General features: G+C 41.0%; 1 protein-coding gene across 1 annotated transcript; it reads right to left on the bottom strand.

The window, feature by feature from the left end:
• Positions 1–3,922: 3,922 nt before the first annotated feature.
• Positions 3,923–19,502, bottom strand: bmp4 (bone morphogenetic protein 4). Its single transcript, XM_088354344.1, has 4 exons — positions 19,344–19,502; positions 13,151–13,273; positions 10,984–11,333; positions 3,923–5,136 (listed from the first exon to the last, which is right to left on the bottom strand). Exons 3-4 carry the CDS (start codon positions 11,324–11,326, stop codon positions 4,286–4,288), a joined length of 1,194 nt encoding a protein of 397 aa, XP_088210470.1. The 5' UTR covers positions 11,327–11,333; positions 13,151–13,273; positions 19,344–19,502; the 3' UTR covers positions 3,923–4,285.
• Between the last annotated feature and the right edge of the window lie 6,616 nt (positions 19,503–26,118).

The following is a 26,118-nucleotide window of genomic DNA, read 5'->3' as shown; positions in this document are numbered from 1 at the left end:
TAGGGTCGCGGGGGTGCTGGAGCCCATCCTAGCTTTCTTCGGACAGTGGGCAGGGGTCCCGAACTGGTTGCTAGCCAGCCGCAGGGCACACAGAGACAACTTGCTCGCTCATTCACACCTAGGGACAATTTAAACCGGCCAATGAACCTGACATGCATGTTTTTGGAATGTGGGAGGAAACCGGAGTGCCTGGAGGAAACCCAAGCAAGCATGGGGAGAACATGCAAATCTCATGACCTCAGAAGTGTGCCGCACACGCACTAACCACTGCGTCTGATATTGTTTTGCTTTAATTGTGTGTTTTAAAATCAATTTGATGAAACAAATCTATTCAAAATATTAAAAGAATTATAACCTGCAAATGTCTGCATGTATATTATTCATACAGGAATATATTGGATCGGTCTACGGGATTTAACCCAATGCGGCCCCCGACTCCAAATAATTGCCCACACCCTGGTCTATAAGTTGCGCTTTCAAGTTTTTGCCCAGTTTAGGGTTTTTAGGTGCACTTTACAATCCGGAAAATACAGCACGATACATTTTGAGTATGGGAACATATCGAGTGCCGACACGATCAAAACAAAGTGAAGAGGTGGCCGACGACGTGATGTGCACAGCCCATTTTAAAACAATGCGACCCCCCAAGTCTCCTAGCCCCATTAGTCCCCCCCTCCAGCAGCAGTTCAAAGGCTCCTTGCAAACGTTATCATACAATTTGGGCTTGTAAATAAGCGATGCGGAGGCCCATTGTTTGCCGGGGGCACGTCTCGGAGACAGGCGTCTCGGTCGCTGCCGGCACGAGACAAAAGACGGAGACAGAACGTCTAACCTTTTGATTCTTCACAAGGAACACGTCAGCTCGGGACACATCGCCCGCAATCCATCGTTGAGGAAGGGGGTCGACAAGCTCACCCTCAACCACAATTGGATTAGCCATTGTTCCCGGCGCATGTTAGCCTAATTGAGGTGAAAGTGAAATGAGAGGACAATAGACCGGCTAGCGTCTTTGAAATGGAATTGAATGCCGGGGACAGAACGACAAAACCACAGGAAGAAAAAGTTGGGTGTGGATGACAGTGTTCCCTCGCCAGATTGCGCTTCCACTTTCACGTCTGTTCACTATTTCAGTGGATTTTTGCCTACTTTGCGGAATGTCGTCGTCAAACTTAGGATCGAGTTCGTCCGGGTGCTTGAAATCCTTGAAAATGCTTGAATTTTAATGCTGGTTTTCAAGGTTTAGTGCATGGATTAGATTGGTTTTCTAGAATCACCTATAATAATAAAATCCATCCATTATCTGCACCGTTTATCCTCAGCAGGGTCGCGGGGGTGCTGGAGCCCATCCCAGCTATCTTCGGGCCGTGGGCAGAGGACACCCCATACTGGTTGCCAACACAGAGACGGACAACTCACTCGCTCATTCACACCTAGGGACAATTTAGACTGGCCAATTAACCTGCCATGCATGTTTTTTGGAATGTGGGAGGAAACCCAAGTGCCCGAGGAAACCCACGCAAGCACGGGGAGAACATGCAAACTCCACACAGGAAGTTCTGATCTCATGACCTCAGAACTGTGCCGCACAGGCGCTAACCATGCTGTAATAATAAAATCAATCAATCAATTATTTTTATTATTATTAACAATACCATAATGTAGTATTGATTCTTTTAATGGTACTGGACAAATTAAAAACTTTGCTATACATTTTTCTCATTTATGAATATATACACATACATAATGACATTAATTTTATCAAATTGATTTTGAAACACTTGCAATTAAAGCCAAATTATGCACTGTATTAGGTCCCTGTTTTAAGCACAAACTTTGATACTTGTAATATTACTGGCCTTGTCCATCTTTACTGTTTTTGTAGTATTTTCGCAGTTGGATTTCTGTAGTATTTTTGTAGTATTGCTGTAGTTTTATTTTGTAGTATGTATTAGTATATCTGCAGTAGCATTTTTGAAGTATTTCCATAGTATTATTTTTGTAGGATTTCTGCAGTAGTTTTGTAGTATTTCCAGAGTATATCTATTGTAGTAATTCTATGGTATTTTTTGAAGTATTTCTGTTTTTGTATATTTGTAGATTTCTGTCAAATGTATTGTCAAGTATTCTTGTAGTATTTCTGTTGTAATATTTTTGAAGCAGTATTTATATATATTTTTTTCAGAATAAATTTATACAATAGGTCTCTATTTTTCAGCACTAAATTGTATAATTAGTTTTGTAGCATCTTTGTAGTATTTTTGTTGTGGACACACAAAGGGACAAAGTCGGCACCCCCCCAAAAAAAACAATTTTTTTAGTAGAAGGTTATTTACTAGTATGAATATTGTAATTATATTTTGATTGTTTTCGTTTGGCACCCCTGTCTTATACACACCCATCGGGAGCGGCAAGTATGAGTAACCTCATTATGCAAATATATGCTGTTTCCGCATTTTCCCTTTTGGCGTTCATGTCACTCACCAAGATGAAGTAGTAGTATAGTTGTTCATGATATTCTAATATTTTGTGTTAGGATATTTGAGTGTTTGTCAGCAATATTAAAACGATGAAAAGACTTGTAATATTTTATCTGTGGATTTACAATGAATCCGGAATGTATGACTTTTTGAAAAAAATTGCACTACAGAAAACAAGGAACATCATCTGGGGTATTTTGATAGCTCTGTGGGACTTTTAGTTCAGAGACAAATGATGAATGATACTCGCTAAAATCCTTTTGTTGATTTCTCCAGGACATTACTGTATTTTTCTCTGTCCATAAAAATGTCACAATTGTATCTGTCCATATATAGTGGATGTCACAGTTGTATCCATCCATGTATAGTGTAGCTCCATTTCTCTGGTAGAACATATAATGTCATCCCCCGATTTGTTTCTTTGAAAACGGCTGCTACCGTAAATAGTGTATTTGCTTATCACTAACCCTGGTTCAAGACTGGGTGGAAACATATCTTGGCCTGGAGATGGATGGGCGCCACCAGGCTGTACTTGCCCAAGACACACCACAGGAAATGGTGCCCCTACAATCTTAGTAGTTAAGGGATCCAACTTAACCAACCAACCAAGTCATGTAAACTTCATTTGTATTGCTTCAATCAGCTCCCTCAAAACATTAGGAAATTCCCGATTAGTTTAGATGTAAAGTCATTCCATAATTCCGTGAAGTACGTATTTATTTTTGGAACCTAATAATTGAAAATAAAGAGTCTGCGATGCACCAAAGAAGCGAATGAAGAATGCGATATGAGGATGAAACACTGTATTTGTTAAAGGGACAGTGTGTATCATTTAGCGCCTCTTGGTAAAGAAAACAATTTAAGACAAAATTATATTGCTTTATATAATAACCAAAAATACCGTATGAATTATAATATAAACGTGCATTTTTAACGTACTTGCAGGTCGATATATTTACTTTTATTTTGAGTAACATGAGCCTTGCCATCTTGCTGCTACAGGTACCCAAAAACCAAATACCTCACAAAAATGAAAAGTGAAATAGATCTTTTTAGTCACTTTGAGTCTCCGTAGCTGGTATTCTTCCTTCTGCTTTAAATCACTCTTTTCCAGTTGCATGACACAATACACTGACATCTATTGGTAAAATCATACACGCTGTCCCTTTAAAGAAGTTTGATTCTATAATGACACTTCTATAAATCATAAAGATGTGCTATGGAGGGAAAATGCATAATAAATGCCAAAAAATAAACTCCTTTTTTTCCGTCTTTACTGTTTTCTCAATAAAAAACGTATACAATCTAATGTACATGCTGAAAAGTTGTACAACATTTTTCCCATGTTTAAAATAAGAACTCAATTTATTTTTTTAATATGTAAATATTATATATATATATATATATATATATATATATATATATATATATATGATATGTGTGTGTGTGTGTTTTGGTCAAAATATATATTCATGTTATCAAAGAACTAAAAAACAAAGTGAGACAAACATACACCTTAACATAAAAGTTATAAATAAAAGTCCGAGTGAAATTCTTTAGAAGAGAGCTTGTATGTCTGTCTGATTTTGAGCTAGCTTGTGCGTTAGCAGCAGCTGCAACCCTCCGCTATCATTTCCCGGTAGTTTTTCAGCTCCACAATCTCGTTTTTGTCCAGGTAGAGGATGGAGGTAGTGCTGAGCTCCGTGGGCACAAACATACACCTCAACGTAAAAGTTATAAATAAAGGTCTGAGTTAAGTCTTGAAAAGAGAGCTATTAAGGCTGTGGGGATCCGGGCTAGCTTGGGGGTTAGCGGCAGCCGCAGCCCTCCACGACCATTTCCTGGTAGTTTTTCAGCACCACCTTGTCGTTTTCGTCCAGGTAGAGCATGGAGATGGCGCTGAGCTCCGTGGGCACGCAGCAGGCCTTGGGAATGTTGCTGTTGACCGAGTTGACGAGCGTCTGAACGATGGCGTGGTTGGTAGAGTTGAGGTGGTCCGCCAGCGGGAAGGGGCATTCCCCGTGGCAATAGTAGGCCTGGTAGCCAGGGGGCGCCACAATCCAGTCGTTCCAGCCCACGTCGCTAAAGTCCACGTAGAGGGCGTGGCGCCTGCAGTTGCGGTTACGCTTGCGGCCCCGCTGCTTGGGACTGCGCTTGGTCCGCTTGGTTAACGGATGACCTTTCCCGTCGTGGCCGAAGGTCACCAAAAGGGGGCGCAACTGCTCCCAGTCATCGTCCGGGCGGAGCGAGCGGCTCACGCGGACGTGTTGGCTTTTCTGTCTCTCCCCGTCCAGGCGCAGGACTTCCACCGCCAAACCGTGGTTGGGGCGTCGCTCGCGAGTCCAGCGCAACACGGCGGGGCTCACGTCGAAGCTTTCCCAGGCGGAGGCGTTGTGCCGGACTAGCCGCGTATCCAGGAGCTGCGTGATGAGCTGGCCCGGCCTCGGCGCCTTCAGGACCTCGTACACGTTAATACGATGGAGGCCTGTCCGGTTGTCGGCCTCGGCAAGCTGATGTCGGTAGAGGCGCAGTTCTGCCGAGGAGAGCAGCTCGTCCTCTGGGATGCTGCTGAGGTTGAACAGGAAGCGGAGGGGTGTGGTCTCGTCACCCAGGGGCGTGGCTTCGTTGTCGTCCAATTCGTGCACTCTCTCTAGGTGTTCTGGAAGGAAGATGGATACAAATCTCTTAGAGGTATTTCCACATTCTTAAACATGCAAAATGTGAGGTAATAATACATGTTTTTTTACGTAAAATCTATATATTTCATCTGTATATTCCAATTATTTTCCAAGATAATGCATTTTCAAGAAAGCGTGTCTTTTCTTTGTCATCCTGACACGTGTTGTAGGAGCACCTGGCCAACTGAAAACAAGTTGTGAAAAGCCAGGCTAACCATGAAGCAGTAACGCGGCAACAGCTACTGTGACAAATGCGGAACCAGTTGTAAATAAACAAACCAAGGAACATGGAAAAAACGGTGATAATGCCTGGCTAGCCAGCCAAACAACACACCGTGGGCAGCCAACGCGGGCCAACCTGACACAAAATAGGAAAGCCCTCTGCAGCCCTGATGCAAACAGACAGCTAGCCAGTCAATATGATACCAACCGCGACACACAAAAACCACAGAGAAAAAGCCAAAATTGGCGAAAAGGCAAACAAGGAATGTCGCAGGTAGACTTAACCCACACAGCTCTCAGGAGTCGACGCGTGCAACTCTGGCAAAAAAGTCATAGAATAGAATAGAATATGCCTTTATTGTCATTGTTACAACATGGGATATGCTGTGACAACGAAATTGGACGACTCCAGTTCCACATTTACAGCTAGTATAAGGAAACAAAGAGATAAAGAAACAAAGAACTAACTGTCTTTGTTGTAAGTAGGCTTTGTTTTCCTCCAGGGGGGTGTTGATGAGGGGGGGGACAAACAGAGTTGCTGGATACAACCGGAATGTTTGATCTTACATTACACATACATTACACATTATAAAGCCCCTAGATACGTTTCCAGTAAAAAACAAAATCCGAGAAATAAGATGATGCCTATTTTCAGCATACAAGAAGTACTTAAGTAGCAATGAACTATGTTTTCATGCGGAGAAGATGACGCTAGTATTTGGCATAGAATAAGATATTAGTTTTTAGCATACAACATAGCATACAATGCTGGTTGTTAGTGAAAAATAAGACGCTCGTTTCCAGCAAAAAAGAAGACCCGAGAAGAAAATATTATCAGCGTAAAAGAAGTTGGTCAGTAGCATTGGAGAATGTGTTTTTAAATGTAGAGGAAAACACATTTTTGGCACAGAAGGCACTAGTTTTTTAGAATACAAGAGGACACGCTAGTTTTAAATGAAGAAGTTGCGTTATTTTCCAGCAAAGTTGTCTGGGTAAAGCATGAAGATGGCCCTTAGATCAGCTATTACTTTTTGGAATAAGCAAGTACATATATTCAGGATAATAGTGCAATTCCTCAGAAGCCTCTATACTTCATCCAGAGTTCTTTTGTTGGAAATCTTACTCTTAGGTTCCTTAAAGAATTTAACTTGCTCATTCACCCGCCTCTGAGAATTCAGCTGACTCGCATCCAACAATAAAATCCAAATAAAAATATCTTGAATAACATCAGGAGGGGAAAAAAGCGCTAATCAGAACCACGGCACAGTTTAACGATAAGAACCATCTGGGCTTTGTGGGTGTGAAATAAGAGCGGTGGATTGCACAGGAAAATAGTAGACACAACATTCCTTCAGCACCCCCTCACTTCAACAATGGTGATCTGGCCAGAAATCTGCAGCGCTAGCGCCGAACGGAGAGCCTCCACTGTGTTTATACTGTAGCTGTGGTACGTTAATCACCACCCTCCTCGGGATGCGTGTTTCAGCAAAGTGCTTTAAGAAAGTCAAATGGGTCCACTCGCTGAAAAAAAAGCACTGTTGCTCTGAGGTTATATCCGTTTTAGTGAGCAAAAATGAGTGTCTTCTTCTAGACCAAAAAGTAGTATTGTCTTCTTTGTACCGTATTTCAATACATATTCCTGTGACTTAGCTACTTCTATGCTGAAAACTGGCGTCCTATTTTCTCTGGTCTTCTTTGCTGGAAACAACCGTCTTCTTCTCCACTTTAGACTATAATTCAATATCGGGCGTTCTCAAGGCAATATGGCCGTAAACAGCGTCATTGGCTTGTATGTCAAAAACTAGTCTCTTTTCCAATGCCAAAAAAATCGTATGTATATAGAAACCACGAATGCTACGAAACAACTCACTCTACGATAAAAATAGTCGTTATATTCTTTCCCAGGTCTTCTTATTTGTTCAAAACAACCGTCTTCTTATTCACTGAAAACTAGCATTGTCATGATTACTGATGTGATGCACCTGTGCCCGCTCATTTGGCGCCAACCGCCGCGGGTTTTGATTGGCTCCCTGTCACTACTTGAACCCAGTCCTGTCTGACCCCTATTGTCAGTCCGTCTGCAAACCTCAGTATATAGTAGGCAAGCCTTTTTCAACCCTGACTCCCACCTGTCCTGTTTTTGCTCCTGTCTGTCTCCGGCTACGACCTGTTTTGCTCATGACCATGTCTGTTCTCCCGTCCCGGCTTACGACCTCTTTTTGTCCCCGACTATGTCTACTCTCCTGTTCTGTCTTACGACTCGTCTCCGACCCCGACCAAGCCTTGCTCTCCCAGTCCCGGCTACCGACCCGTTTTTTTCCGTCCCTGACACCGCCATGGCTCGCTACAGAAGATCCACTTCCGTGTTCGGATCCCAGTCCGAATCCGAGAGCGACTTGCCTCCCGCGTCCAGCGAACACTGGATCGTGGGCGCAGCCCTTCCTCTTTCTTTCAATAAAACTTGTAGTAAACGTCACGCAATTGGGTTCTGTTTCTGTTCTGGTCTTGACAAGCATTGTCCTCTCGTATGCAAAAAAATGCAAATGTGTCTTCTACGCTGAAAACGGGTGTTATATCATTTCCTGGGTCTTCTTTTTTTGCTATAAACGAGCATCTTCTTTACTGAAAACAAGCCTTGTCCTGTTGTATGCCAAAACCTAGTGTTTTCTTCTATGCCAATAACTAGTTTTGCCGTCTTTTCCCTACTAAAATCTTAAACTTTAGTGTGACTTAATGACTTCTTCTACGCTGAAAATAGGCATCATATATTTCCCGAGTCTTCTTCACTGAAAACAAGTGTCGTCCTCTTTTTATGCAAAAACTGGTTTCTCTTTCTTTTGCATGTAAAAACAAACACTTCAATGCTACATAACTATTTCTTTTACGCTGAAAATATGCGTCATATTCTTGCCAGGTCTTCTTCTTTACTAGTGTTCTCTTCCATGCTCGAAAACTAGCATTGTCTTTTTCTGCGTATAGAAACACATAATATACTCAGACCACAACTACCTATAGGACGAAAATAGGCCTCATCTTATTTTCCCCAAGTCTTCTTTCTTGCTTGAGACCAGCGTCTTCTTTTTCGTCCATACCAAAAACAAAACACTTTTTCTCTGTATAGAAAGTCCAATGGCACTTAAAAATGTATGCTTAAGATGGCCGTCATCCTCTTGTATGATAAAAAGTAGCATAGTCTTCTATGCCATAAACTAGCGTGTAAGAACACATACTCTAATGTGACTTGAGTATTTCTTCTACGCTGAAAATTATATATAATTAGAAAGTGGATTTATTTCCTAGACAAATAGCTTATTAGAATGTCTGTCCACTTAAAAGCACAAAAAGACATGTTTTAATTTTCTTAGAAGACACTTGTTTGCCATATTTTTTGCCCAACTTACTCTTCCACTGTCATAGATGTCTACAGATGTCCATTCCAAATCCATTCCAGCTAGGTTGCTATTGATTGGTTTAAACGTGAAAGATCCGTTCTAGCGAGATTGCCATAGACAAAAATCCCTTCTATCCAGGCTGCCATATACTGCTATAGACGTTAAATACCATTTTAGCTAAATCCCCATAGACTGATTCCGGTCCGGAGCCTTCGCTCTGAAAATGCTGGTCTACTAGTGATCCCAAGAGCCAAGAAGAAATACGCAGGTTTAAGAGTGTTATCATTTAGGGCCCCGGTGCTGTGGAATGCTCTTTCCCCTGAGATTCCATCTGCAACCTCAGTGGAACTGTTTGAATCTAGGCTTAAAACACACTTCTATTCTATAGCATATGAATAACTTATATTTTATGTGTACAATATCGGTGTATTATTTGTTATTGCAACATCCATTTTGGCCTGGTCATCCTGGAAGGGTGATCACCTCATGTGCGGGCTCATTTCAAGGTTTCTTCATTTTCCTCATTGTGAGGTTTTTGAGTTTTTCCTTGCCCTCATGTATGTTTTAGAACAGGGGATGGTGTTATAATAGTCTGTGGTTTGCAATAATCTGCGGTCTGTGCAGCCCTTTGAGACTCTTTGTGATTAAGGGCGTCACAAATAAAGATGACTTGACTTGACTTGACAAAGAGACATTTTAGCTAGTCTTCTGAAGACGTCAGACATTCATTTTTGCGAACAAGTTAAGGATTAACCCAAACGGTGGAAAAGCATTCCAGCTCATTCAACCACGATTTCCGTCAACATTAATGGAAAGCCGCCGCAAATACATCCCGTCCTTTCCCGTCCCTTGCTCCCGACTCGCCTCTGAGGTCATTTTTTCCATCCCACTTTGTTAGCAGCGGCTGTCTTTATTTAGAACCGGGCAGAGTAGCATTAAAGATAATTACACGTTAAGGAAGGTACTTAAAAAAAAAGAAGTCCGTATCCGCATAAATTGGAGAGTTGGAGTCCAGTTTTCCGACTTGCTCCCTGTAGGATGCGGTTAGATGGAGATGAAATTTCTTTTCAAGCACATTTTCACGGGCGGTGTTTGGTGACGTGAGTGTATAAACTTCTCCCAGATTAACAAATGCGTACGTTACAACTGAGATGAAATAACAGGCCACCATGCAAATGTATGCATAGAATATGCTTTTCTTTCATCGTGAGTGGCTAGAGAAGGAAACTGTGAGAAAAAAAGATGGATGCTTGAAACATGAAATTAAGCGACGTGTTCTAGCATGACCATGTGCCACTGAAGGACCAAGCAGGTGCAGCTAACATTAGAAGCTAGTAGCAAGCCTTAGCCTGCAGCCAAGTGGCTAACATGAGTGGCTAGAGTAGGCAACACGAGTGGTTGTAGAAGGAAACGGTAAGAAAAGAAGTCAAGCTCTTGTATCATGGGACTCTGCGATGTTTGCTTGCATAAGCAGCTGTGGAAGGCGAGTGACACTGAAGGCTGAAGCAGGATTAGCTAACAATTGCAGCAAGTGGCTAACATGAGTGGCTCGAGAAAGAAACAGTGGAAAACAAATGTTGAAGACCCAGTGTCCATCACGTGCCGGGCCCAGCTGTGGGAGGTGATTGACACTGAAGGACGAAGCGGAGGCAGCCAACAATTAAAATAGTGGCTAGCAGCGTTCTATAGCCTGCAGCCAAGTGGCAAACATGCGTGGCTAGCGAAGGAAACAGTGAATGACATACCGGCAGATTCCTGAATCACGGGACTTTGTGACTTTGGCTTGTGTGAGTACTTGTGAAAGGCGAGTGACACTAAAAGCAACAATAATGGCTAATGGTGAGCCATAGTCTAACCCTTGCATGAGTGGCAAGAGATGGAAACAGTGGAAAGGACGTGTGAATTACCAAACTTGGGCTCAGCGGTAAAGCTAAGTGGCCATTAAGTGCTAAAAGCAATATTAGGAAAGACTGTAAATTGGTCATACAGGCTTCTGTGTTTGGCCACATGTCAGCTTCTGCTTATGAACTTGTACATTTGTTTTGAATTATTATTTATATCAATAGCATTTTATTTAGACGAAGTACTTTGCACCAATAGGGGTCGCCCTATAATAAACACTGCGGCCTTCAAAGCTAGATAAGAAGCTATATTAATCCAAACAATGGCAACAGTGCGAAATCCCAATTCCTTACATCCCCTTCCCCTTCCTACCTTCGTGATGGAAGCCCCTCACGGTGTTGGCCCGACTGGCAGACCTCTCCGGGTACTCAAAGCCGATTTTGTCGGCGCCGTCCCCTTCGCCGGACTGCAGCCGGTAGAGGTCCAGGAGGTAGCGGGGAACGGCGTGGGTGGAGCGGGTGGGCCGGGGCCTCCTTTTGAGTCCGAACATTTGCAACAGGGTGGCCTCGAAGTCCCGCAGAAGTTCATGGTTGTGAGCCTGAAGGCCCGCCACTTTCTTTTTGCCTTCTTCGGGAATCACACTGGCATGCTTGCTCTCTCCCAGCAGGACTTGGCATATGAAAAGGACCATCAGCATTCGATTACCAGGAATCATGATGTCTCTGCCGGGACACGAACACGGGGATTAAACTTTGCCGAGATCGGTGTTTGGCAAAATAGGTGTTACCTTTAAGTTCGTGACGTTTAATTATTCGTATGTATTTTACAAATATTCTCACTTTTTTCCCTTTTATTTTAATTTTTTAAATTTTATTTTTTATATTTGTTATAGAGGTCTAAATCTAGTGGAAGCTGGAGCTTTTGTTGGTGATAGGAATGAGTGGAGAGGTGTTGTAAAAGGATAGTGGGATGTTTGGACGCGTTCTAAGGGATGGGCAGGGCACCTGTATGATGCGGCAGGGGTAAACCAGCGAAAGCTGTCGGGCCCTGCTGTTGAACAAAAGAGTTTGGAGGGACGAAAGCATGACCAACTTAGGTGCCGAGGTGCCTAACTTGTTTGGGTGTTTGGGCATTTGGGTTGGCCATGGTCCAAAATTGTTTGTGTGTGTTTTTTGATGTTTTTCTCCCTTTTTTATTTGCTTTGTTATTGTGTGTGTTTGTCTTGCTGTTGGTCACCCTTCTTGAGGGATATGACCAAGGTAGATGGATAGATATTTGTTATATTTGATTTAATATTTGTATTTATCAGGGGGCAGCACGGTGGAAGAGTGGTTAGCGCGTCCGCGGCACAGTTCTGAGGTCGTGAGATCGAACTTTCCTGTGTGGAGTTTGCATGTTCTTCTCGTGCTTGCGCGGGTTTCCACCGGGCACTCTAGTTAGTTTTCTTTATATTTGTTTTTAGGCAGTTTCATCAAATTGCTTTCCAAACACTCGCAATTAAATCACAGGTCTGAGGTCATGGGATCAAACCTCCCTGTATGGAGTTTGCATGCTCTCCCCATGCTTGCGTGGGGTTCCTCCGGGCACCCCGGTTTCCTCCCACATTCCAAAAACATGCATGTCAGGTTAATTGGCCGTTTCCGAATTTTCCCTAAGTGAGTTGTCTGTCTCCGTGTGCCCTGCGACTGGCTGGCAATCAGTTCAAGGTGTCCCCTGCCCACTGCCCGAGGATGGCTGGGATGGGCTCCAGCACCCCCGCGGCCCTACTGAGGATAAGCCGTGCAGATAATGGATGGATGGATGTATTATCAGTTTTATTGTATATTGCTTTTTATATGCTTATTTTATAGTTACTTTAAAGAGATGGCTTGTTTTTATTTAATATTTTGAACATAAAGCTGGTTTGTTTTTTTTTTTAATCATAGATTTTATTTTTAAACATTTATACATATTTTATATTTAGAAAGAAAATCTATACATTTTTGTTCAAGCAGGTGGCTTGTTTTTAATTAAACTAAATTAAAAAAAACAATAATATATATTAATATATAATTAAAAATTATATATTTCATTTTTCCTATACTTATATGTTGTTTTTATATTTTATTTTGTTTCTGTTATACTTTTTATGTTTTTAGTCAGATTGTTATGTTATATTTATGTATTTATAAATATTATTAAGATCATTTTTACCGGATGGCTTTCTGTTATCTACAGTAAATAAGACTGTCTTTAAATAAATCAATTGTATTCGTTTTGTTTATTCTGAAGGATTTATGGACCAGTTTCACTCAACCAATTTAATTTTTTAATGTTTTTTTTTTTTTTAAATGAAATCTAGAGTAAACAATTTAAATACCTTTTTTGTCTCATAGCAGCACAATTTTTCAAATTGTAGACTAATAGTTTCTTGAATTGAAATCTAAAGGGCCATCACAAGGTCAAATTTGACGGTTTCTTTGGAGCATTTTTCAATTCTTGCACTCAAAACACATAAGGAGCCGTTTTTAAGAAGTTTCTTTGGAAAAAAGTCACTCACCGAGAGAAAATAAAGCCTGGGAAAACAGTCCATGTTTGTAGGGAGCAGGCGGCAGACACGTTCTTCCAGGAAATGTTAGGTGGCGTTGCGCGCAAGCGGGAGAACGGGAAGGTGAGCCTCTTCCTGCAGGAGACACACAAACTTTAAGAGCAATTCGACCAGTTTTTCATTTTATAAAGTGACATACACAAATAAACCCAACCCGTTAATACAACCGTCAATAGTATCAATTAACGTCAAAATGAAATTCAAGCTTTAAATTGGATTAACCTTCCTGTAGTCTTTAGGTCAAAATGACCCGGCACTGTCTTTTATTCCATTTATTTTCCTAGATGGTCCCCTACTCTAGAAAACCTGTTATTATTCACATTTCCATGTAAGCTGTACAAAAAACCTTACCAAGATGTTAATCGGGTCAAAATGACCCGCCACTGTGTTTAAAACTCCCGTAAATGATTTTCTTTTTAGATTTTAATTGTCATGACTTTTCCTAGATAGGCCCCAGCTGTAGAAAAATGACATGTTGATTTTATTCACATTTCCTTGTGAGTTTTAGGCTACAAATAAAGTTACCTTAGTGTTTGGGTCAAATTGACCCGTGAGGCAAAAAGAGTTGCGAAGGGAAACAAAGAGTGGAGTGTATAAAAATGCATCCAAAACATGTTTTTGCATGTATTCAAATATTTCTTTAGCTATAAATGTCAAGACCAGAACAGAGACAGGACCCACTTGCGTTGTGTTTCACACTAGTTTTATTGGAAGAAAGGGAAAGGGTTGCGCCCACGATCCGGTGATTGCTGGACGCTCTGCACGCGGAAGTGGATTTTCCGTGGCGAGCGAAGGCGGTGTCGGGAACGGAAAAACGGGTCAGTAGCCGGGACAAGAGAGCAAAAACGTGGTCGTAAGCAAGTAGTAAGTCAGGAAAGCAGAGTAGACGTGGTTGAGGACAATAAGAGGTCGAAAGCCGGGACGGGAGAGTAGACCTGGTTAGGATCAAAAACAAGTGGAAGCCGGGGAACAGGCAGGAGCAAAAAACGGGACAGGTGAGAGTCAGGGTTGAAAAAGGCTTGCCTAGTGCTAACTGAGGTTCGCAGACGGACTGACAACAGGGGACAGACAGGAGTGGGTTTAAATTGGGACAGGGAGCCAATCAGAGTCCTAGGCAGTTGGTGCTAAAGGAGCGGTCACAGGAGATCATGACAAAAAAAAGTGAAAAGGGAGAACTAAAGCAAACATATTGTGGTAAAGTTTTTTGTTCAAGCAATATGAAATTTGGTGTTTTAATTGCAATTAATCTTCTATTTAGGTTTTAGTGACGACGGGGGACACTGGGTGTATACAACAAGAGGGTTAACAGTTCCACACCATGGATGTTGTTGCAATGGTTAACTGCGTTACAGCGTCCTAAGCTTACAATACTTTCACGTTACGGAGTGTAGAACATAGTTTTTTCAGCCCCGGGTTACAGCGTCGTTAGCTTACAAAATTTTTACGCTACATTGTGAAATACGATGTCTTTTTCTGCCCAAGGTCCAGCGTCTCTTACGAGATTTTCAATTTACGATGTAAAATACGATGTTTTCTCAGGCCTGGCTTATGGCTTCCCATGCTTAAAATATTTTAGGGTTAGAATGTGAAATGCGATTATTATTTTTTGGCCCCAGGTTATGGCATCCCTAGCTTGGATGTGAAATTTTTTTTTTTTTCTACCCCTTGTTGCGGCATTTTTCCCCACAATATGACAACAAGGCAAAATGGCTGTTTATTTATCCCCCCATTTTTTTTTCTAAATTTAAGATACAGAACCCCTCGGGTTATGGCTTCCCTAGCTCATGTTTTGATGATACGATGTTTTTTCAGCCCCTCCTTACAGTATTTTCCCCCACCATACAACAAGATGATCAACAAATCAAAATGGCTGTCTATTTATGCAAAACCAGTTTTGTTTTTCAAACAGTAGACTCCTGGGTTACGCCGTCCTTAGCTTACAATATTTTAACGTTACAAAGTTTTTCCAGTCCCTCGTTATGGCGCTTTCCCCCACCATATGACAAGGTGATTACCAAGTCTCTAGGTTTTCGCGTTACGATATGGAATGTTATTCCTGCCTCTCGTTACAGCATTTCCCTCCACCATACGACAAGATGATTAATAAGTCAGAATGGCTGTTTATTCACCCAAAAACAAATTTGTTTTTCAAATTTGAGATACAGAATACTACATACATACATCTGGGATTCAGTCAACCCTCAGGTTACGGAGTCCCTATCTTAGAATGTGGAAGATGATTTCGTGGTTCAGCCCCCTCAATACAGCATTTCCACCCCTAATAAATAGCAAGGTGATTAACAAGAGAATTTTTGGCTTTTTGTTTATCCCCACCCATACTCACAATTAAAAAAAAACAATAGTAGACTCTCAGACGATGGCTCCCCTAGTTTACAATATTTCCATGATATATTGTGGAATATGATCTTTTTCGTCCCTTCATTATGGCTATTTCCCCACCATATGACATTAAGAACAAAATAATCAGCAGGCTCAAGGACAGTTATCTCATCAGGCTGTCATGATTCTGAACTCTCTCCTTAGCCTACCCCCTCTGCCTTCTGCAAAATCAATGCACAACCTCACTATTTAGACTCCGGCTTATACTTCGAAGAATTTCTATCCCAGATTATATATTTAACATTTTTATGCTTACTTTTTGATGTAGTCATTTGTATTTAGGTTTTAATCTGTGCCTCATGTTGTGCATGTGGCATATTTGCAATCCAGTTGATAATGATGCTTTAAATGTACTCTGGAAAAGTGAATTTCCCTTCGGGGATGAATAAAGTATCTATCTATCTATCTATCTATCTATCTATCTATCTATCTATCTATATTCTGCTGTCTCCTTCCATCCTCTGCATCCACCTGCTAACTCCATTGTACCATCTCAAGTCGTGCAACACCAAAAGTTAATAATATTTATACGTGATTATGTTGTTTAATCTTATGCATGTGAGTTTTATATAAGCAGTACTTGTTTTTGTTAGGGTCTGACGTACTTCTGACCGCAAGAGGCCCCCAACTGGGGTGTGAACTGGACACAGGTGTGTTCAATTATTTACTGTATATGTTTTTTTTTTTAAAACCTTTTTTCCTGGGGTACCGGGTTTTTAGATTCCATTAGCTAATTTCACACGAATCGCTTATCCTTGGGGTCAACTGTACTACTCTTAGCTTTTTTGGGGATTGGTTAGGACTCAGATGTTATTTTGCTGTGAGGAAAACTTCCAAATGAAAGGCAAATCTCCGGGCAGGAAAATGAATCAAAAGCCTCCACAAGAGAAAAATTCAAAACAAATCAGCGACGGTATTAATAGAATCGTCAAGTGAGGCAACACACGTGAAAGTGTCGTAAGGTTTTCATTTACCATCTGGCAACGATGAGAAAAGCAGGGCTGGGTGTGTTTCATTTTTCCTTTCTTTACGTCATTAAATGCGCCGCGGTGTCGAATCACGATCGTAAAAAAAAAAAAAAAAGCGTTTAGTGACATGATGTTGGTGACGTCTTAAAGCAAATTACATTCTTAAGTGTGAACTGGCAACGTCATTTGGAATACCTTTAAACATTGTTTTTATATTTGAAGTAGAATTCTAATTATGAGTCATTACTAACAACCAGATTACATGTTGCAATGCAGGATAAACATGTAGATAGATAGATAGATAGATATACAGATAGATTATATATATATAGATAGATATAGATAGATAGATATATATATATATATATTATATATATATATATATATATATATATATATAGATAGATAGATAGATAGATGATATAGGTACAAAGAGAGATTAACAGAAAGAAAGAGCAGTAGTGGTTGAGAGAAAGAAAAGCTAGAGATATTTATAGAGAGATAGAAAAATAGAGAAATATGGATAGAGAGATATGGAGCTGGATAGATAATGATAGAGAAAAAGAGATAAAAGATAGAGATTTAGAGATAAATAGGGAGAGATAAATACAGAAAGATGGCGGGATATAAATATCGATAGATTGACAAAAAGGGATGGAGAGATAGAGACATGGATAGAGATAGATAGAGATGTAGACATAGAGAGAGATAGAGAAATAGAGATATAGATGGAGAGTGAAATAGAGATAGTTGGAAAGAGAGATTGGGATAGCGAGATTAGAGTGATAGAGAAATAAAGATATAGATAGAGAGTGACATAGAGATAGATGGAAAGAGAGATCAGGATAGCAAGATTAGAGCAATATAGAAATAGAGATATAGATAGAGAATGACAAAGATAGATGAAAAGAGAGATTGGGATAGCAAGATTAGAGCGAGAGAGGAATAGAGATATAGATAGAGAACTGTTAAAAAAATATCTTGCCTATGTATGGAAAAATCGGTATTCATATTCATTTTCAAACTTATTTTGAAAATATGGGCTTTATGCTTGAGTGCCACATCTAATGGCTTCGTATAAAACGTTCACTACGTGGTTATCGATGACAATAAGGACAATGACTGAAAATTCAATGTGTTACTTGGGAATTGTGATTGAAATGTCCCCTGCCCACTGCCCGAACATAGCTGGGATGGGCTCCAGCACCCCCGCGACCCTACTGAGGATAAGCGGTGCAGATAATGGATGGATAGATGGATGGATGTCATTTTATTTGAAAGAGAAAATTCAATTATATTTACAGTAACTTAATCCAAATAATGAACCTAGTTAAATCTCACTCCTATTCTGGTGTTAGGTTTGGATTAATCTGGATTAAAATGCTGATTTCTAAAAAAATGTTCAAACCGATTCGAGATCGGGTGGAAACATTTATGGAGGACATATCAAACCCAATTGCTAGTTTTACATTTTTTAAACCTAAAACATAAAAGGATATTAGCACATAAATAAAAACGTAATATACATATAACTTAATCTTAAACTATAACATTAATCTCATCGTCATTTAGGACAAAATGATTATTATTGAGTTATATATAAAATCATATAAATGTTTTACATGTAGATATAAATACAGGTTTGAATAAAATGAGCCTTTTCATTTGTAAACCACAGTGTATGTCATGTCAAGTTTTGTTCATGTGTATAGCCCCGAATCAGAAGAAGTCTCGAACAAATATATTATATACTTATACAACTCCCTCAACCACAAAACACTTTTTGGTGGTTGAAAAAAAATAAAAAATAAAAAATAAATATCTAAATATTCTGAAAAAATACAGTTAAATGACTAAATGACATTTGCCTAATCCTCTAGGACAAACTGGTCATTATTCCGTTTGCGAGATTAGATTAAAAGGCTTCTTTGAAACATTTTATATATATTTATATACATATAAAATAACATATACTAATAAATGTGGATTGTTAATGAAAACCATTGTTAAAAAAACATGAACCTAATTCTCTTCTCGGGCAAAATGATCATTAGTCAGTGTCGTCGCTTCATCAAAGTTGATAAAGATTAAAATGCTTCATTAGAATTTATAAATATATACACATAAATATAATTTTTAATAAAACAAGCCTGAAGTACTTATATTCGACCTCTATTCTTGTGTAAATTAAAACTATAACCTTATCCTCCTTGTTTTATAACCTTATCTTCTCTGTTCCTTTATTTTCCGTTTTTTTTACCTCACTGTGAATGTGTGAAACTGGAGTGTCATGCCCAATTTCGTTGTCACAATATGTTAACTCATTTTGTAACAATGACAATAAAGCTATATTCTATTCTATTCTATTCTATTAGGACAAGATGATAATGATAGAACACTCCAGCTCGTGTTATTGTTTTTTTGCAACTCGAATACGCTCCATTACAGGCGCGCGTGCGCGTGTCCTTTATCCCCCAGTCCCACAATTGAGCCATTTTGCTCGTGCACGCGCTTCCCAATTCTTCAATGCATGCACGCGTCGTGACGTAAACAACTGGAAATTGTCACAAAGTGCGCATGTTGCGCAAGAGTTTCGCGACTTTTGTGCGCAATTAATGAGGGATGGAATTCTACATGGAGATGAAAATGGCGTTTGTTCTTAAAGTTACAATGAATAGATGTTGCGTTTAGGGTTAGTCTACAAAGGTAAAAGAAGCAACAGGTTCCGTGAACGCCTCACAGCGGAGGACGCGAAACAAAACAAAAGACGAACCTACCATCAGTAGCGCTCCAGTTCCAAACGCGTAAGGATCAACAAAAACCTGATACAGTATTTTTTTACGTCCGGAAATGGATCTGTAAAAGGAAGTCTTGAGGAGGGGGTCTGATAAAATCCTTTTGTAAGTTTTTGTGTCCTGGAGCCGCGCGACTCTTGTCCCAAATGAGGCGGCATCCCGAGAGCAGTGCGCATTTTATGGATCCGCCCAATTTCCAAACTTCCTCCCCCAACCCACCTTCTCTTCTTGGATGCGCCCACCCTCTGCTTTACGCGAACACCCCCCCCCCCCACCTTCAATCTCAGACACCTTAACCCCTCTTTTGCCCCCCACCCACACACACAAACCTAACCACTATGCGTAAAAGTGTGCGTAAAACCATGCGTAATGATCGACAAGGTCGTGTTGAGTGGAATGGTCTTTATTCAAGTGTAAATCATATTTCATCCGTTTGCCAATATCTATTAAAAATATTTATATTTCTAGGCTGAATTTCCAATAAAATAGAATAAAAAAACAGAAAATGAATACTGTACAATCATTTTTCCATTAAGGGATATACTAATAAACATGACTTGAAATAATAATATGCATAATAATGATCATAAAGTTGCATTAGAAAAGGTGTCAGGAACAGGATCATGTCCGAACGCGTCACGTTTTTTCCCATGCCTTTTATTTTACGGGAAATGGGTAGTCATAGGCAGCAGTCTGCCGTGGAATGATAGGAAGCCAGAGGGCGACGAGATCAATACCAAATGATGGATGGATTGGTATTTCCTCTCGGAATTATTATCGTAATATTGAAATTAAACAGGACAAACTAGACGGGAACGAAACAGGAAACCGATATTAAACAGGATAAAACAAACGGTAACAACACCGGACAGGAAATACCAACAGGAAACAGGACCGAGTCGAAACCCACGTCTTGCGGGGCAGAGGTTCGTTGACGGACTGACAATGGAAGAGTGAGAGGACTGAGCTTAAATAGACGGAAAGCCAATCTGTTAACGAGCCGCAGCTAGCGCCACACGGGAGGGGCCAATTGGGCGCCATGGCAACCGTGACAGTATGCACCCCCATCCATTCATCCATCCGTCCTTCAAACCAACCCTCCGTCCGTCCATCCATCTGTTCTTTTTACGAGCTCATTCTCTCAACTTATTTTCCCCGGACGTCTTCGAAAAATGTCAACGTTTTATGATTGACGTGACCCGGTCGGCCGAGGAATGATCCTTTGGACGGTCCCACCACGAAGCAGACGTGTGCCAAAGCAGCACAACGGAAGGATGATGTGCAAAAAAGTTGACGATTATTTACAGCTGTTGGCTGCGCTTGTTGGGTCTGGGCGAGCGCTCCATTTCGACGGACGGGCTCTTAAGGTTCTGGACCCGAACCCTACGAGCCCGCTTTCACGTCGTAATTCATTTTGCCTGAAACCTTTCTCATCTCAACTTGATCATGCATGATTTTTGCAAGCGGAGCAAAGGAATAAAGCACAGTAGGGCCCAATTGGTCCCGTCCATTGACACCGGCTGAAACGCGTTGACAGATTGCTCACTGGGAGTACTTAAACGCGATCCTTTGAGCCTTTAGTTTTCAGAGCGTCTGCAAGACTCCTGTTAAACTCTTTGTTAAATGCCTAGTTCTGTGAATTTGCCTGTGTTTGATCCTGTTTTATTTTTGGCCTGATCTGTTTGATTTTGACCACTCTTTTGTTTGGATTTCAATCCACTTCTGCGACCATCGATCCCCGGATCGAGTGTGCGCGCATTCCTCCTCTCCCAAATAAACTGTGAGTACGTTACGCGATTGGGTTCTCAATTCTTGTTTCCTGTCCTGGTTCGTGACACCCCAGGATGCTCAGGTTAAATTGCTGTGTATCGGGGAGTAGAAACTTATGCCAGAGCTAATGCCTTTGGAACCCGAAATGAAAACATGTAAATGACAAAATAGTATATAGGAAGTACTTCCTTCAGTTCAAGTTACTTTAATTTAAGTTCAAAGTATTTTCTTTCAATTGAGGTTAGTTTTTGTTTAGGTTCAAGTTAGTTTTACTTTCAGTTCAAGTTACTTTTATGTTCTGAGGCGGGGAAAGGAAACCTATGCTAATGCGTTCCAAGCCCCTGATACTTCAGATAAAAGTATTAAAATATCAAAGTAGTATAAAGTAACTACTACTTGACTACTTGGGTGTATTATACGTCGATACAAAACACAAAGAAATATAACAGTAAAGGAAAAACTACCTTTCTCATCGGTCTGATATGACTTGAGCTGGTCCTTTGGAGTTGCAGGTGGATGCAGAGAGGGGAACAGACAACAGAAAAAAATGAAAACTGATTTTGAGCTTGCAAATATTTTCTTGCCCTTAGACGATTCTCTTGCCTCCCTATACTTAATAACTGTGCCAAACGTTATCGCAAACTTCGTCTTCATGGTTATCTTCCATTTGCTTTTTCTTTTAGCATCATTGGAAGTGCCAGGACTAAAACTACACGATACCAAAAAGTACAGTATTGTATTGCCGACTCGTTTAACGAAGCTCACGAGATTTAGAACTGAATAAATGGAGAAATGCATTGTGGGAGGTAGTTCAGTTCAGCCAATAGCAAATCAGCATCTTATTTGATTTTGACCAATAGCAGACATGCATCTTAGAGATGTATCTCATCATATGCACAAACACCGCGAAATAATTTTCTGTTAAAGTGGAAAATGCTGTATAAAGGGGCCGAAAAAACATTATCTTACACCCTGTAAAGTGAAAATGTTGTTAGGCGGGGACACTGTATCCCGGTGGTCTACTGTAAAAATGCTCTCCTCTATTTTTTTAAACAAGCACTGCATTATACAATGCAAAATGAATTCAGTAGCCAATACGAGGCAGTATTACAGATGGATATACTGTTCCAAAATCTTTGAACTAAAGCTGTCCTGGAGAAAAGAGATGTTGTTGGCTTAAGACTCGAAAACGGGTGACTTCATCTCCAAGCAACCGTCACCAAACTGCTCTCATCGCCGCTCACCTGTAGCGAGACCCCGTCCCTGCTCTTATAAATACCTGAGGCAAGTTACTTTGACTGAAATCTAAAACATGAAGTACTCTGGGCCAATGTTCCCTGTAATTTTCCCCGGGTCTGAGCGTTCACACAAAGTCGGTGAGCCACGCTTGAAACAACAGTGAGCAACGGCAATCCCAAGTGTGGCATCTAAATCATTATCGAACATGTCCAAAACTTGACATTTTGCTGAGTTTCCGGCAATGCAAAATTATTTTTCTCTTTTGAATGAATTGACTCATGTACTATTGCAAAGGTTGTACGGCCTACAAAAGTCGTTTGTTCTTACGATTCTTTCACACGATATCCATTTCTTTTTATTTCCTGGTATCTTTTGTCGCATAATATTAACATTTTTGGGGGCTCCTTTAGTCGGTTGTAAGATACAGAACTGTACTTAATCACATTTATTAGTGGAAGTACAATGTTGGCAACAAGATTCACTTGAAATAATTGGAAATTATTTGAATGCAACACACACTTTTTCTTCTTTTTTCCGTGTTTTTTTTCTACTTTTTTTTTTAATTCCTTCAAAAAAAATCTCATTTTTTCCGAGCTGTTTTCTTTTTGTTCTCTATTTACTTTTTTCCTACATTTCTTTCTTTTCATTTTTTTCATTTTTTTTTCTAAAATGTTCCTTCTTTTTTTCTCTTCCTTTTTGTTTCTTTTTTTCTCAGCTTTTCACTACTTTTTCATTTTGGTATTTTTTTCTTTTTTGTTCTATTCCCCTTTCTTTTAAGTCATTTTGTGCATAATTTTACATAATATTTGGTCATGTTGGGATTAAATAATCAAAAACGACCTGAAGAGCCGTTTCGGACCCGAAAGAGCCGGTTCCTTTTAGTGAGCCGAGCCGAAGAAGCCGGTTCCCTGACAAACTCTACTAACGTTACTCAACTTCGTTCTACTTCGACTCGACTTCAAAATACCGCATTTAGGACACAACGTCAGGGGAACCCGTGTATTTTTACCTTCATGCACTGTAACTTTGACTTAAGTCGCTTCTTGATTAGTCATTTTGAGCCCTCATTTTCTTGCGCTGGCTAGATTTTCTTGTGCGCTGTCAATGTGCGAGCAGTGCGCAATTGCGCATGCGCGCAGCTTAGAGGGAACACTGCTCTGGGCCCATAGTTACCAGGATTACAAACAAGACCATTTTTTTATTTTTCCATAGTTTGGCCGGGGATGCGTCTTATACGCCGGTGCGACTTATGTGTGAAATGATTTGCACATTCTTATATAATTGTTGTTTCAGTTAGGGTTTGACACACCTCCTACCACCAGAGGGCCCCAACAGAGGTTTGAACTGGGCACAGATGTGTCCAATCACCACACACCTGTCCCCAATAATCCTGCACCCTTTTAAAATGGACATTTTGATCTCCACACTTTTGTTGGGTCGTTGTCATTTTTCATTTTGTCTGCCATTGTCATCCTTGTTTTCGTTGCTGTTTTCAGATCCACCTCCATGTCAGGTTAGTTTGTTACTTTCCATTTCTTTTCCCCTGTGTTGTTCTATTTCCAGTTTCGGTCTATCTAGTTTGGACTTTATCAGGTTTGGTTTTTGTTTCAGATTTTCTTGTTAGGACATTTTCAGTTGCTTTTTTTTAAAATTAATATCATCCCTGTTTTGCCCTCCCCCACATGGGTCCATCATCCACAAGCAAAACGTAACCATTTTCAGAATAAGCATAATCTGTGAGGTTATTAACACATATTATATCATTTCACATGTTATTTTCACACTTAACTACAAGAGGGCGCTCTAGGCCTGTGTTGATATTATCAACATTCCCAGTAATTTTTAAAATAGCTCAGAACAAAAAATGGCACCAAATATTAAACTTTGTTCTGCGGATAACAATAAACTTTTAAGGGACTGGTGAAAAACAGAGTTGACGATGAGTCAAGTAAGCAAAGAGGAAGCGGTACCTGGTCTACTTCCCGAGTTGGGGGAGTTGTTCACCGGTAAAAGTGGTCGCGAGGGTGAAGATTTTATTGGATTTAGTGATTTGAAATGAAATGGATATTTTGGTCAGCAGGTTCTTGTCATGATTGCTCATTTCCCTCACCAGTGCCAGCTCGTTAAAGCTGCTGCTCGTGCCTGATTGGTTCCCCTTCTATTTAAACTCAGTATTCTCATTCACTCCTGGTCGGTCCGTCAGCGAACCTCCGCACATACAAGGCAAGCACTATTTGACCCTGGCTCCTGTCTGTCCCGTCCTTACCTGTACCCTGCTCGTCTGCCCCTGGCTTCCCGATCGTCTCCGGCTCCCCGACTTTTTCCTTCCTTCGACCACGCCCCAGCTACTTGACCCGTTTTTGCCTACCGACCAAGCTTTGATCTCCCGTCCCGGCTACTCAACTCATTTCTGCCCATCGACCACGCTCCGATCGCCCGTCCCGGCTACTCAACTCGTTTCCGCCTTTCCTCTACGCTCCGATCCCGTGAGCTCCCTGCTCCTTCTGCCCAGCAATCGCCAGAATTTAACTGTTATTACATTGTCTTAACTTATATTTATTGTAGATACTGCCAGCTATTGAAAAATTGGGTCGTCCTGGAAAAAAAAGTAATCACTCATAAGTTGTCATAACATGATTTCTGACTCTTTCATGGCCAAAATAACAAAAAAATGCCAAGCGGCCTGTGTGATACTTGGTCATTAGTGCGACTTATATTCCAATTTATCCATGCTTTTTCCTTCTTAATTATGCAGTTTTGGGCTAGAGCGACTTCCAAGTCCCGAAAATAGGGTAGTTGGTGTCATGATGCCCGTTTAGATTCACTTGTGCCCGCTCTTTTGGCGCCAACCGCTGATTGGCTCACTATCCCTATTTTAACCCAGTCCTGTCAGTTCCCTGTGGTCAGTCTGTCTGCAAACCTCTCCCGCCTTTCTTGTTTTTGCTCCCGTTCGTGTCCGTCTACGACCTGTTTAGATCCCGACCCAACTGCTCTCCCGTCTCGGCCTACGATCCAATTCTGATCCCAACTACGTCTACTCTCCCGTCCTGGCTTACGACTCGTTTCCGACACCGACCACGCTTTTGCTCTCCCTGTCCTGGCTACCGACCTGTTTTTGGTCCTGTTTCCGTTCTGGTCCTGACAGTTTGTAGCGGTCAAGGAGCCCCCATCCCGCTTCCCCTCTGAGACGAAGGCATTATCTGCAAGTGTCAAGTGACAATGCGCACGGCGATAAAAAAGCTTTTTAATGCGTGGACAAAGTGTCCCCAACTGCCAAAGTTCGAGGCACTCGAACTGCGCCTGGACACTCGAACTGCCTCTGGACAGTGTTGAAAGCGGAGGAAGACCTAAAAAAGGAGCCTCCCCCCCACTCACTCCAGATAACATCTGGCAGGCGGCACAAGAAGCTAACGGAAAGACATTAAAGCGCTATCGCTCTCTCGGCTGAATCATGGCCAGGAGTGCCGCTGATGTTCGAATCCCGCCCCCAAGCCACCGTGTCGCACGATAGGACAAAATCAAAGCGGCAACACGATGAAGGAATGAGTCGAACGGATGATCGAAACTAGGATGTGATGCTAGCTCAGGGGTGGGCGAAATGACGGTCCGCGGGCCACGTGGGGCCTGTCAGGCTTTTTCATCCGGTCCGCCGAACAAAAACAATCAAAATATTATGAGAATATTTATACTAGTGAAAAAAAGTAGTACTAAAAAGGTTTCTTGGGTACTGACTTTGTTTCTTTGTGCT

The sequence above is a fragment of the Urocampus carinirostris genome, chromosome 15 (genome assembly GCF_059441175.1).
Source record: "Urocampus carinirostris isolate Australia breed hairy pipefish chromosome 15, RoL_Ucar_1.0, whole genome shotgun sequence".
NCBI lineage: Eukaryota > Metazoa > Chordata > Actinopteri > Syngnathiformes > Syngnathidae > Urocampus > Urocampus carinirostris.
Note: the sequence above shows the minus strand (reverse complement) of the source record. Positions and strands in the feature narration are given on the sequence as shown.

Bases quoted from the DNA above. Each gene is read 5' to 3' on its own strand.
- bmp4 (XM_088354344.1), bottom strand. From the start codon at position 11,326: ATGATTCCTGGTAATCGAATGCTGATGGTCCTTTTCATATGCCAAGTC. The intron at 5,137-10,983 runs GTAGGAAGGGGA...TCTTCCTTCCAG, and splicing joins GAGGGGCTTCCATCACGAAG to AACACCTAGAGAGAGTGCAC.